This window comes from Ceratotherium simum, chromosome 6 (assembly GCF_057802395.1).
Source record: "Ceratotherium simum simum isolate JZ-2026a chromosome 6, ASM5780239v1, whole genome shotgun sequence".
Taxonomy (NCBI): domain Eukaryota; kingdom Metazoa; phylum Chordata; class Mammalia; order Perissodactyla; family Rhinocerotidae; genus Ceratotherium; species Ceratotherium simum.
The window spans coordinates 166,810-181,476 of NC_141905.1; the positions used below are offsets into that span (position 1 = coordinate 166,810).

The 14,667-nt window shown below is 45.8% G+C and overlaps 1 protein-coding gene across 1 annotated transcript; it reads right to left on the reverse strand.

The window, feature by feature from the left end:
- Nucleotides 1-10,920: 10,920 nt before the first annotated feature.
- On the reverse strand, nucleotides 10,921-14,667 carry LOC101408310 (mannose-binding protein A-like). The gene is given in 5 exon segments (XM_004432525.2): nucleotides 10,921-11,294; nucleotides 12,028-12,102; nucleotides 13,035-13,145; nucleotides 13,563-13,755; nucleotides 14,614-14,667. Coding segments are annotated over 4 exon segments (744 nt in total). The 5' UTR covers nucleotides 13,747-13,755; nucleotides 14,614-14,667.

The window sequence follows — 14,667 nt, forward strand, 5'->3', positions numbered from 1 at the left end:
CAGTCAGTGTCATGCTGCACCATCTCCCCCCGCACCCCCCCGCCCCAGCTTCTGCCTCTGTCTGTGCATCTTCACCTCTCTTCCTCCTTTACACACCAGTTTCCTCTGCTTCCAAGTTTCTTGACTGCCCAAGCATAGGGAATCGTGTGTCACAGAGATTGCCACACAGAGATCAGAAACTCTTGCTTGATATCAATTCAAAACTCCTGTAGAAATAAATCTACCTGTTTCAGATGTCCACCTCTGGCCCAATCAACTAAACCTGGGGGGTGGTACAATACATGGCCACTGGGACCCATGCAAGGTCATGGTGGTCTGGCAGACCCTCTAAAAGTGATCATTATCCATTCCAATATTTAAGGCAAGCCTATTTCTTGACAAGAGGGAAGGAAAGAGTGACAGAACTATGTGACTTAGTAAGGAAAAAAAAAAAAATCTCCTGTGATATTGAAGGCAAGGAATGTTGAGACCCCAAACCCTAGGAAGAAGCTTCAGATCCACCTGCACCATGGGTCATGGGGGTCTGGTTTGCTCTTCAGCACAGAGAACAAGTGGGCTCTGTAGACACAGCCTGATTAAAGTAAAGGACTGAGGCAAGTATTTCAGACAACACAGGTCCTAGGCCATTCTTGAGCATAGAGGCCTCTCCTGCACTAACATTCATGGGCAACGATCAACACAGACCTTAAACATATCAGCCCCACCCCAACCATAGTAGCCATGGTTTCTAGTTTAGTAGCATAGGTGCCAAGTGAAGCCAGGATTGTGTGACTCTTACATTCTCAGGAATGTTATGACCCTCACAATGCCAGGTGACATCATGGGAGCAGGCTAGGATCCTTCCATTCTCTGGAGGGGGGACAACCACAGCAGTTTCATAAGGAAGCGCCTGCTTAGTTTAATGGCATATTCTCAAATCTCCTGGTTCTCGCCCCTCCTGTCACCAAACCAGCCCACATCGCATAAGGAATGGCCAGTGGGGAGCCCTCTGATTTGCTTTTCTAGGATCCTATCTTTGTTCTGAATTCCCTTGATATAAAACACTGACAACTGAGTTGCTTAAGTTCAGGGCATTCTCAAATGGCTCTTACCTTCCGGATGTCCTTAATTCAATTTCAGTGGTGTGCTTGACATTTTCAAGTTTCCTATGTCTTATATCTGAGAGCAAAGAAACCAAGCATCTGGGGATAAAATATTAATTTATACGTCAAATATTTATCCAGGCAATGGATGGAAACAGCTGGTCATGCCTTCTTGGATGCTTTAGCCCTGCATGTCCCTAACATTAGAGATAAGCTGTAGAATTGTGCTCCAGCAATGGGCAATAGAAGTATCCGAATCTACTTGTGTTCAACAAGTAGATTCGGAATGAGTGGATGATTATAAAACCTTTGAGCCAGGAGAATAGAGGAGAGCCATCTGCTTGTGTGATCACCAAGACACTCCTTATTATTGTTCAGTCTGATTGTCTGTGACTATTAGGTCTCTGTATGGCTAATAGCCAGTATCTAGTGACATGTTTTACTGTTTTTTGCCCACTTTTTAATAATAGAGGCCTTATGAAGGCAGGCATTACCTTGTGACGTGTCGCCTCTGGGTGGAAGCACATGAGGGCCAGTGCACATTTCTGAAATGCCCTCTTTTCTGCTGCCATGGTGATCACAGTAGCATTGATGGATATAAAGTTGCTGTATATCCAGCAATCTGGAAACCTGAGCAAACGCATGGAAAGCAACTGCCCTTGGGGATTGCCTGGACCCACGCAGACTGAGGGTTGTGGGTTGTTCCTCAGCACATGCAGCCCATCCTTGCTGGATAAATTTTGAACATTAATGTGTTTGACCTCCGTTTACTTAAGCAGTGCAGTCGCTCTCAGACTTCCCAGCTCAAACACTGTGAGCCATACAGGGACCCATGAGGGCCCTGCCTGAGCAAAATGGTACGTTTTATATTTATTTAGTAAGTAGACAGAATAAATTAAGTGAATAAGTGAAAGAGTTGAGCAAATGAAATCCTTAATTCCTACTTGTAAGTCTGTTTGTAGGACTGAATAAAGTGTTTTCAAGATGTTTCCAAGTACTTTGATCTGAGAAAATAGCACTATGACGTCAGTGCCAGCCTTTCCGCACTTTTATTAATTCCCTGAATACTTCATTTCAGATGTAAGTGGTTGGGGCCAGGCCAGGGCTGAAAGGTCAGATGGCAACTTCAGGCCAAGAAAAGGCATTTTGTCATCAGAGGGCTGGATCTGAGACAGCCTGAGAGAGCGGAAAGAGGATGAAGGGGATGTGAATTCTCCAAAGACTCAATCTCAACAAGGAGTGATGGAGGCTGCAAGCACTTCATCAAATGATTCCAAAGCTCTTATGAAATAAACACCCTAGAATAGTCAGGAAAATTACTTTAAAAAAATATAACGAACTATAGAAATGATCCCTGAAAGTATAGTCTAGTATATACCTGGAGGGTATTATGTTAAGTGAAATAAGCCAGAAAGCAAAAGACAAATACCGTAAGATCTCACTCATATGTGGAATATAAACAAACACATGGACAGAGAGAACTGTATTGTGGTTACCAGGGGCAACGGGGGTGGGGGGTGGGCACAAGGGGTGAAGGGAGACATGGATATGGTGATTGACAAACAAAACGGCACAACCAAAATTTCACAATGTTATAAACTATTAAGACATCAATAAAAAAATATAAAAATAAAATATGTATATATATATAACGAGAATGCAAGAATAGTCATCTTACGTTAAAGGGTTTTATAAAGCTAACATAATTACAATAGCATATTACTGACACAGGAATAGACAAAACAATGTAAAAAAAACCCCACAAAATCCAAAACAGGTGCAAGTTTGTATAGATACACATATATATCATATATGCATGATAAAAATAGGATACCAATATTATAGGAAAATAATGAATTGTTCAATTAATAGTGCTGAGTTAAATGGTTAAGCATTTAGAGGAAAAATAAAACCAGATTCTTTCAGTTACATATAAAAATCAAAACTGGAAGAAAATATAAGTAATCGTTTATGTAGTCTTAGAGGCAGAAACAGCTATCTAAGAATGATATCAGAGAAGAAAATCCAAAACAATAATATTGATACATCTGACTACACAAAAAAACATATAAAACTTCTCTGGCAAAAAGTAAAACAGAGCATAAAACTAAAATTAAAATGCTGGTTTAGGGGCCAGCCTGGTTGTGTGGTGGTTAAGGTCATGTGCTTTGCTTCGGCAACCCAGAGTTCACAGGTTCAGATCCCCGGCATGGACCTACGCACTGCTTATCAAGCCATGCTGTGGGAGGCGTCCCATATAAAGTAGAGGAAGATGGGCACAGATGTTAGCCCAGGGCCAATCTTCCTCAGCAAAAAGAGGAGGCTTGGCATCAGATGTTAGCTCAGGGCTAATCTTCCTCACACAAAAAAAGAAAAACTGCTGGTTTATTTGTAAATTACATAAATAAATCAACAAGAAAAAGATGAATATATAAATAGGAAAAATGGGATAAAAATGAGAAGAGGAAGTTCATAAAAGAAGAAAAACTGACAGCCAATAGTACTGAAACATGGAAACTTGCACAATTGTAGTAGTCGTTAAAGAAAATCAAATCACAATATGTATCCAAAAATCTATGGGCTAGAGTTAAAGCTATACTCAGAGGAAAATATACTTTCATTATTAAAAATCTAAAAAGCATAAAAGCATGAACTGAAAATAATTAAACTAAGTGTTCATCTTTTTAAAACAAAATTTCAAAACAACAGAAAATAAAGGACAAAACAAATAAGCATAAAAGTGAAATAATGAAATATAAAACAAATAAAAATAATAGAAATGACAAATTAACCCAGAAACCAGACTTTCTAAAAGTCAAATTAGAAAAATAATAAGAAAAAAAAAAAGACAAAACACCAATTTGTAGAGAAGTGGCAGTAAGAAAGGCACTTATAACCACAGATATGAAAAAGATTAAAAGAACTTTAAGGTGGGCCGGCCCTGTGGCTTAGTGGTTAAGTGCATGCGCTCTGCTGCTGGCGGCCCGGGGTTCGGATCCCGGGTGCACATTGACGCACCGCTTCTCCGGCCATGCTGAGGCCGCGTCCCACATACAGCGACTAGAAGGATGTGCAGCTATGACATACAGCTATCTACTGGGGCTTTGGGGGAAAAATAAATAAATAAAATTATAAAAAAGAACTTTAAGGCAATCTATTCCCCTCCTTTTACGCTTCCCCCGTCAGGACTGAGTGAGGGAAGGACTGAAGGAGTTTGGTGGCCCCCCTCAATCCTCCCTCACAGTTGCTCTGTGGTCTGGGGTCAGGTTCTATGCCCCTCGCCTTGAGGATCTGGGTAGTTTATAGCTTCCTGGCCAGGGATAAGGAAGGGGGCACCGCTTTTCTTCTGACCTGGAATTAGCCCAACAGCTTGGTGTATTAGTCAAGAAAGACCACATGACAGTGAGTGTGATGTTAACTCCGACACATCCATCCATCTTCCCTTCTCCAATTCACCAGGTGCTTCCACCTCTAGGCTCCCCAAACCCCTTTCACACAGTGAATCCGAAATACACACCACTTTTTCTGATGCCTGTCCCTGGAGTGCCAGGGAATCAGACTCCTCAGCATAAGGGGAGATGTTCACCCAGGAACTGCTCCTAGACAGTGGACGAGAAGGAGTCAGCACAGCTGGGCAAGGTGAGCTCTCCAAAGGATGTTCTCACTGGGGAAACGTTACATGTGTGACACTGCACACAGCATCTGATGGTAGTTCTGTGATTGCCAAGGCCGCAGGTTCTTATGTGAACAGAAACCTGGACTTGTCAGGAGCACCAGGCGGGAGCTGGAGAATGAGTTCTTTTCTACACATCATCTCAGAGCCCTTGGTAATAACTGCCGGGTTGAAAAGGCTTCCAGGGTCACATCTGGGCTGAGTAGGAGGTAGCTGATTAGCTATGTCTGCCACCAACATGGGGGAGGAGAGAGGCAGCATGTGTGCCAGTGTTTGCCATTCTTGGCTTAAGAGGGTAGTGCTCTGCAGGACCTAAGGGAGCCCAGCAAGGGGGATGCCCCTGAGCTTCACCAGTGAGCCAAGGCACCTCTGGGACCTCTGCAAGAATCCTGGTACTTCCATCAGCTGGGCTTCCAGAAGCCCGAGGACAGAGTTACAACAGAGACTGACAGCTGGGGGGACAACAATATCATCTCCATCTGAGACCTGTAGGAGATCCCCACCACCTCTCTGCTGGTGCCCTCATGGGTCCCAGGGCAGTCTCTAAAGTCTCCTTAATTACAGGTCCCCAGCCTAAACTACCCCCGTACTTTTGAGATGATGTGGAGTCACCACAAAAATCACAAGTAAACACTTAGCAGACTTCTCCAAAAGAAACTGATTCTGAGAAAAGTCCAGATTCTCTCCCTGCTGATGCTGGGGGTGGGGGGTAGGGGGGGAGTCCAGGGCTTGGTTCTTACTGGACATCAGAAAGATACCCAGAAAGTCCACAGGTGAGAAGCCTACAAATCCAGCCTCCTGAGGGCCCAGGCAATAGCAGCAGTGCTGCCCAGTCCTTGAGGGGATTCTGAAATGCCCTGGACACAGAGATCCGAGGTGGGCATACAAGGTGGAGGATGGGGTGGCACATGGGTCCTGCCCTGAAGAGCTCACAGTCTAGGTTTGGAAAGGAGACAGACACACAGACAAGGAGCAGAGAATTCCACCAGTATCGAGGCCTTGCAGGATGGTGAGGGCTGTCCAGATCCAGTGTGCTGGAACTGTGCACTTAGCGGGAGCGTGCAGCTGGCCCTGGCCCTGCAGGGTAGGGGCTTTGGGGAAAGGCATTCCAAGTGGGGGCAGCATTGAGTGAAAGGGGGAGAGGAGTAAAGCAAGAGCACCTGAAGTTGCAGACAAGGGGATCACCTCGCTCCCCCTGTGATCTCGTTGAGTTTGTAGCTCTGTCTTAAGACAACCAGCAGAGGGCAGGAGGAGGCCACAGTGGCACAAGGCCACTAAATGCAATTACTGGAGCAAGGAGGCTGTGCCCAGAGCCATATTCCAAAATAAGCTTGGCTGCTTCTCTCCGGGATCCAGCCTGGAGCTGAGTCAAGCTCCAGAGAAGGGAGTTACCTCACACATTTGGGAGAGGACTGAGATTCAGTCATTCATTTGTTCATTCATTTGTTCATTCAACAGTTATTGAGTGTGCTTGTCGTTCCCAGCCCTTTTCTAGGTCCTGGAACTGCAGAGGTGAATGATACAGTCTTGTAATAATCGCGACAACAATAAGAATGAACACTTGCTTGGCATTCTATTATTATCCCAATTTTACCAACAAAGGAACTAAAGCACAGAGAATGCATGTGCCTTGCCCAGGGTCACACAGCTGCAAAGTGGTGGAACCAGGGTTTGAATCTAGGCAGTCTGGCTCCAGAGTCCTCTTGATGACTTTGCTATACTGACGTAACTTAAACAAGTAAATGGTCAAGATGATTTCAGATGACTATAATTGCTAGTAAGAAAATGAAACAAGGCTTTGAAATGATCACTGGGGTTGGGGCAACCTTAGATTCAATGGTCAGATGAGGACTCTGGGGAGGGAGGGATAATGGTGACAAATGATCCAAGCCCTGGCAGGAGAGGAAGATCATATTGGTGCCCAGACAATCTCTGTTGAGCCCTAGTTGTCCCAGTGCACAGCTCAGGGCCTTTGTGGACTCTTTTGTCCATGACCAAGCACCCACACACCTCACCCTCAGCCTCTGAAACCACCCAAAGCCAATGCTCCCAGCGAGAGGTATGCAGACAGAGGCCTGGACTCAGGCTGAGGGGAAAGCAGAGGCTGAGCTCCTAATAGCAAGATGCTGGGAATTTCAAGCCCTGGGTCTATCAGTTTCCATACAGACACTCACACACTTACATGTGCACGGAAATACATACAAATAGCCCCAAATCTATATACACACACTTCGCCACTCAGAGTCTCACCTGCCCAGTGCTTCACCTTCTCTGACACTCCCCAGAGCTGGTCCAGGCCCAGACCCACTCCCTGAAGTCACAGGAGGCAGTAAGACCCTGGAAATGCATAGGGAAGGATTTTGGCCAGCAGTCACTTTTCACTATGGGGTATTGATCAGTTGAAGGAGATTTGGGGTTGGACATACAAGGAATGGAGAAGCCCTGGCTTCCTGGCTCTAGGGCCTCCCTGCAAAGGTGAGATGCAGGCAGAAAGCAGCTATGGTGACTGTATTTCTTGGGGCAGTGGTTTCCAAAACTGGCCAAACATCCAGATCACCTAGGAGCCTTGTGAAGACGACAGATTTCTGAAATTTTTGATTCACTGGGTCCAGAGCAGGGCCAAGATCCTACGATTTTGCCAAGCATTCTAGGCAATTCTGCTGGTCACAACTCACGAGCCGCATGATGACACAAGCACTCTGCTTGCCAGGACAGGGCAGGCTGGATCTGGGGTTGGTGGTGGATAACCTAGCCCAAGGCATTTGTTTACTTTATAAATGGCTATGTGCATCCCACTTCTTTTGAGCAAAACACCTGTGTTTTCCTGGACAAACCAATGGTCCATAGTTGGAGGCACTGTCTCTTCTCTACACAAGTTGCCACCAGGGTTGAGAGCACTCCTTCGCAGGTGGACCCCTGCCCTGAGCTCCTCCTCTCCTCCCAGCACTCCATCGGCCACTCAGGGTTACTGAGACAACATCACTTGACAAAGTCCACTTCATGACACCCATAGCCCAGGCCCCATGATGACTTTTGATCTCTTCCTGGTTAATGAAAGAAAAAATCCCTGATTCCTGGCAGGTTCCAAAGCACAGATCAGTTACACAATAATGAGCAAACAACCAGGTCAGAGGCTCTCTGCCATAATACCTATACCAAGTGGGTGAGGCCAGGGTCTGACCGCGGCCCCTGGTGCTGGTCAATCTCTGACAGCCACAGAGAAGGGAGACAGGCTGGTCCCAGGGAAGAAAGGAGATTTGAGGAATGTGGATGCTAGGCCTTCAGCTGGTACCCCAAGCCCCCATGGCTAAAAGTGACTCAGAGTGTTCCTGGAAGGGAAGCTGGTGTTCAGACATCTGTGGAGCCTGAGTCCCTACTCTGGGGTCATGCCCAGGGGAGATTAGGGCCTGGGTCTCTGTGAGCCATGCTAGGGCTGAAGGAGAGACAACCGCCTCTCTGGTCGGTGGAAAGTTCAGGATTTGGAGGCAGGAAGCTGCCATTTGAGGTCAGCTCCCTGACTAATGCACCAAGTGTCATGTTGGCAACCCGGACCTCAGTCTCCCCATCTGCAAATTAGTCTGTAAAGACTTCTCTCTTCAAAACCTGGATGAATTGATGGTCATACACAGATTCAGACCTGCAGGGCCTATTTCAGGAGCAAAGCTGCAGGATCTGAGAACAGTTTTCAGTGTTTGTTACCTGTCAATTTTGTCCAAACTAATTGTGGCCTGAGCTTACCACCTACTTCTCAAGTCCATAGAAAGCCAGTCTGAGTAAGTCAGAATGGCAAATACAACTTGCTCTCGGGATGGGAACGCTGAGTTTAAATTACATCTGTAAGTCAATGGTCTCCTGTGGAAGTGCAGACACAGCCAATTGTGATTGCACTTTGCTTCCTGGGCCAGAACGAAAACAGTTGCTAAAGCTTGCAACCTTCCAGGCCCAGGCTCCAGCCTAGGTGCTGGATCCTGGAATCACAGGGGCTTATTCCTGCAGGACCATTTTTCTTTGGAATCTGACTGCTCTGCTGTTCTCACTTTTAGGGCGGTGGTTGTCTCAATTCTAGACTGAGGGGAGAATGGTGGCAAGAGGATACATTCAGAGAGAGAAGCTCTGAAAATATTATCAGGTGCTGGATCAGGGGAAGAAGCAGCTTGAAAGGGGAATGGAAGAATTTGAGCTTGTCCTATAGATTTTTATTACATTTCCTTGACTGGAGGGGAATCATCAGCTACTGAGAAACAATCCATGTGAAGGACATGACTGTATCTTCTATAATTTTACAGCTAAGGTACTGTCATTTATGCACGGTATAAACAAAGGAGACACTCATCTCAGGCTAGAACATGATCCCCCCCCTTACATAAAATAGAAAAAATTATATAATAGCTACCTGTTTGATTTCTCATTTTTGTCTTGGTTATGAGAAAATTCAGATGTAACTTTCATGTTTGATTATGTTAATTCTCTTGTTCTGGGTTGTCTTATGTGTATCTTTTTTCCTTCTAAAAAGTTTCTGGTCTTTCCTTTTCCTATTTGCCTTATAACCCATGGTTTCATATGTGCCTCTAAGTTTTAAGAAGTTTCTCATTCCTTTGGTAGGCAGTCTGGATTCGAATTGAAAATAGTGAATCGTTCTGCTCTACATCACAAAAATACCCTTCTCATTGTCCCCAAGTGCAGTGCCTGAAGAAAAGCCTTGCAGGATTGAAAATTCAGCGGTGTGACAGCCTAAGTGTGCTAGAGGCCAAGGACACAGGTCCTGTCACCCTCACCTTGCCAGCCCCAGTGCCTTCAGCATGTCCAGCCCAACTGTCTTCCCTGCCTGATAGTCCTGCAGAAGAAGCATGACTGGGAGAGCTCTGCTCTATATTCACTCTCAGTATCCAACCTGCTCATCCATTTGGTAACTCTTCAGTGTACCCATTCAACAAACACTCATCAAGCACTTACTAGGTATGAGGTGCTCTCTCTGGTAGTTCAGATACAAAGAAAAATGAAATGGAAGACTAATTTTAACAAAAAATATTTCATTACGTTAAAGTGGCCCTTGGCCCATTCATGAAATATTTTCCAATCTCATTTTGTGAATGGCATACAGTTGGAGCTGTAATTCACTCTCTTCCCCCAGTTTGCCACATGGATTCTATATAATCTCAGCCCCACCTACCCTGAGATTGCTGAAAAACATCCATGGCCATGAGCAGGACTGTAGGTCAACACAGCGTCAGAATCGGGCTCAAAGGGAGGTTGTGTTTGCTGACTGGATGACACTGCATAATTTGACCCACAGGGTGTGAAACTCACCTTTGGGGAGTTTGCCCTCTTGTCTCTACTAATAATGGGCCCATTGACCTATAAGGGGATGAGGATGTCACAGAAGGAAGGGGTTGCTGAATGTGGAGGGACTGAAACTGATGATCCCCTGCGGAGAAGGACACAGCCTGCCTGCCTGTTTGCCTCTTCCCATGTTGCAAGCATATGCTACAATATCCAGTCAGTCTCCTAGAAATATTCAGGAGTAAAGGGTTGCCTTTTGTCTTCAAAATCACCCTAGTGACTATAGGGAGGCCACAGCCACTTGGGCAGGGTGAGGGGATTTCTGGGACTAATAATTGTTGTCCATGTAGGATATTACCGGGCATTACGGTCTGGTGGTGAAAGGTTTCCTGGTGCAGCTCATGAACAACTTTAAACAATACCCATGCGATAGACAGGGCTGGGCTAGCCATGGGAAAGAACTTAGGTCAGGAGAGTTTGGCATCAAGTAGTGGCAACACTTGGAGAAAAAGGAATTGGATCTTTTGGAGGCTGAGATCTATTGCCTACTCTGACACAGATGTGGTCCTCCACTGGTCCTCAGGTGGGCTGCAATGTCCTCATTGTAAAAGGACAGGGTTTGACTGTGCCCTTTCCATGGTTGAGTCTGACCCAACGCTATGCTCTTAGGCAGGACAGAGGGTGTCCTTTGCCACGAGTGGACCAGAAACTCTCATGCCCCTCTGTCAGCATATATTCATTTCCTCATCCCATTCCCTTCATTTTCCTCCCATCCCCATGAAGGAATGAGCCAACACCAGGCATGGAAAACCGGCACTGAATTCTCTTTCAGAGCAACAAAGAGCTCTGCAGGGAGCCAAGAAGAGGGCTGAGGAATATTCCTCTTCAGGCTGTGAATTCACAGATGGCTTCAAAGAAGGAAGAGCAGGCGATGTCATTCCAGAGCCCGTTCTTTGGGATGATCACACAATCCTCCCGCAAGCCATGGTCATTGGGTTCATTGCTCCTCCATCTGCTGTAGATCAGCCTCCCTCCTGTCACATGCTCAAAGTGGCCTTCAGTCCTCTCATCTGTGATGCCCAGGAAGGCAATGTCATTGACCACATCCTGGATGTCTGTGTTCTTCTTGGCATTCTTAGGAGTGGCCACGGTGGCCCAGAGCTCAGCACACAGAGCCTTCATTTTGGAAAAAGTCATCTTTTCACCACTGGTCACATAGAGCTTCTTCCCAGACTTTTTGCCCAAGGAGAAGGTTTGCACTGAAATCACAAATGGTGGGTAAAGTTAACTTGGCTTGGAGCCCAAGTCAGGATAGTAGGTGAAAAAGTCCTTCTCTGGGAACTCAGGACTCTGAAAAAGAGTCCCATGCTCAACCACCTCAGATCAGATCCTAGTAAGGAAGCACTCCTCAGTTGTAGAGCAAGCCCCTGGCAGAAAGCCTGAACTCTCCTGGGATTCCCACCCTTGAGACAAACATATGTTAAAAACTGTCCCAGTAGGAGCACATAGGAAACATGCTTGGGCCCTACTGCCAGGCTTGGGCACCAGGATAAGGAAGAATCACGGATAGCCATCTGAGAACAGTGGATGCTGAGAAAGGACCAAAGATTCTGGAGCCAGCAGACCTCCATGCAATCCTTCCTCCACTATTTCCTAGCTGTGTACTGTTGAATGAATTATCTACCCTTCCTGGACCTGTTTTTTTCTCACCTGTAAATAAAATGGGTCTAATACCCACAAATAGGGGTAGTGAGAGGACTGAATGAAACCATATAACAAGAAAATGCCAACCTAGCACAGGCTCTGGCATATAATAAGTGTTCAAAAATATTAGTTCTACACCTGAAATTTATACAATGTTATAAACCAATGTTACTGCAATAAACAACAAAAAATATATATATTAGTTCTCTTCTATCTTCCCCAAAACCTCGAGTACTCTGAAAAGAATGATGAGAGCCAAGAAGACACTGGGGCAGGAAAAAAGCTTACACTTTTTGATGTGGTCCAGTTCTGATTTCAGGCGCCTTAGTTCTCTCTCTAAGTTAGCCAGCTTAGACTCAGCGACTACAAAGCAAGAGGGAGAAAGGTACGTATTTATTGAGAAGAAGACTCAAAGTTGGAGAGCAGAGTATTTTGCAAAAAAAAAAAAAATATATATATATACATACACACATACACACACACACACATATAGCTTAGTAAAAATTATGCTTATGCCAGAAAAATAAGAAAACAAAAAGAAGCAACAGGGGGACAAAAACTGTATTTCTACCTTCCCAGATACATTTCGTAATTCTTGTAAACTATAACTCTGGAACTAATAATAATAATAATAACTTACAAACTATAGCTATGGATTTTTTTCTTCACACATTGCTTAAATATTTCAATATTATAATTATTTACAAGAAAATGCACAACTCATTATTCTCCTTTTTTGAAAATTTTTCTTGATTATTCTCTTTCATTTGTTATTTCAGGCAAATCTTTAATACTTTTATAATTTTGAAGGGCTAGTGGATAAATATTAACAAGAGGTGATCATTTTTCTTTTGTTGTTACTGAATGTACTTCACTTTACTCTGACCTAAATTGCTATGATGTTTCCCATTATCTAGGGATCCCATGAGGCAGACCATTTTCATGCTACTCTGGTGACAATAGACAGAAACCCAATACCCGAGAGGACCCATTTTCTCCTTCACAGCCTGGAACCACACAGCAGACCAAGTCAGCTGAAGAAGAGCCAGGACCCACCTCCTACAGAGGCCTGCTGAGGGAGTGGCTGGGCAGATTTGGAAGTCTGTACTCAGGCACCCGTCGGAACCCCTCAGGCCCCAGTAACGCTGAGAGGAACGGGGGTGCTGGGTCAGGGAGCAACTTGAGCATCTGCCAGGAAGGCAGCAGGAGAAAGGGCACCTCCCACCTGGCCCTCGCATTCCCAGTGCCCTGGGTCCCTCAGCCCACACTGTGCTGGGTGAGCTCCTTAGCCGTACTGTCTCCACGACCTCCTTTGCGGCCCTTTGGTCATGGTAACCCAGGATCCCCTATATTTCCTGGGGGCCCCAACTTCCCTGGGGGGCCCTTCAGGCCTCTGAGCCCTTGCCCTGTTGGAAGACAAGGGAAACGTGACTCAGTGGCTGATGTTCATTCTCTTTCTCCAAAAGCTCAACACTTGATTCACATTGACCCCAGGAAACCATCAGCGAACTAGTGGTGACCCAAAGAAGAAAGATCTTCTTGCATCCCAGGGGACAGCCTGTCCTGAGGGCCAGCCCCTGAGCAGGCGGGACACCTCCCTCTATGGACAAACACACATTTCCACTTCCTGTGTGGATATATGGGATCCTGGAGAACCACCTTTGTTCTGGAGAGAATGACCTTTTACAGGAATGATTCTGAGTGAATCATCATCCACCCTAATGGAAGGTGAGCCTCCTCACATGTCTGTGCTAGATCCCTTATAGGGAAGAGTCTCTCGTCAATGGTAAAGTTTTAAGAAATCAGAGCAGCCAGTCTCATACCTGGTTCCCCCTTTTCTCCCTTGGGTCCATCTTGCCCATCTCTGCCTGTGGTGCCGTTGGTGATGGGGATGCCACAGGTAATCACTGAACAGGTCTTCTGGGCATCTTCACAGGTTTTTGTTTCTGAGCCGGACACAGCCACCACACAAAGACGAAGGACAGGAAGTGATGAAAATAGGAACATGGTCCTTACCTTAGAGTGGAGAAAGTCAAGGAAAATGATTCTATTTCATCTTGTTTAGTCAGCATTTGCTATGACCTCAGGTGTGCTGGGCCCTGTGCCTGGGCAGCCACATAGAGGGGAACATCACAGCCCTCAGCTCTGAGTTACTCCCAGGCTACGAGGGAGACAGACAAGTGAAAAGTATTAAAGTTAGATCAGTGTTAGAACAAAGGCAGATGCAAGAGTAATATAACAGGGCCCATTCTCCCTGGGCCCCCAGTGCCCTATGAGTACAAGGCCTAGTGGGTTAGGCAGTCCCTGTGCATGAGAGCCCACAGGGTCTGGAAATGACAGATTAGCCCTGTTTCTGGTGGGCTGGCACAAAGGCACAAAGCTCCTTGCCTGTGTGAGCTTTGGCTCCTCTTTCTTGCCTCCCTTTCTTGAGGGCCAAGGGAGTCTCAGTTTCTCCCCTTTACCCTTCCTGTGGGTCCTAGAGCTAGACTCAAACTATAGCAGGTGACCCAAAGTCCCACAAGACCTATTTCTTGGCCTGACCTGGTTTACAACATCCATTCTCTCATTTCACATAAAAATCTCTGTTTTTTACACTCCAGGGCCCCAGCTACCCTCAGAACCACAGCTGTTTCCCCAATAACCTGTCAATCATTTTGTATAAAGTCTCTATTTTGTGACGGGCACTTGCTGGGGGCTCAGGACCCAGAATGCCCTGAGGCAGGGTTCTTACCCTCAGAATGGAACCTTCTTTGGTCATTGATCCTGGCTAGATGAGACTTAGATTTGCCTCCTTCCCTTGGTTTGAGATTTTTCATTGAGAGGCCATTTTTGCCAGCCAGAACCCAGGCTCCTAAAATTTCTGTTCATGCTGGCCCCGGCAGGATGTCAGCTCCTTCTCCTTCTCCTGGCAGGATTCTCTGCATGCTG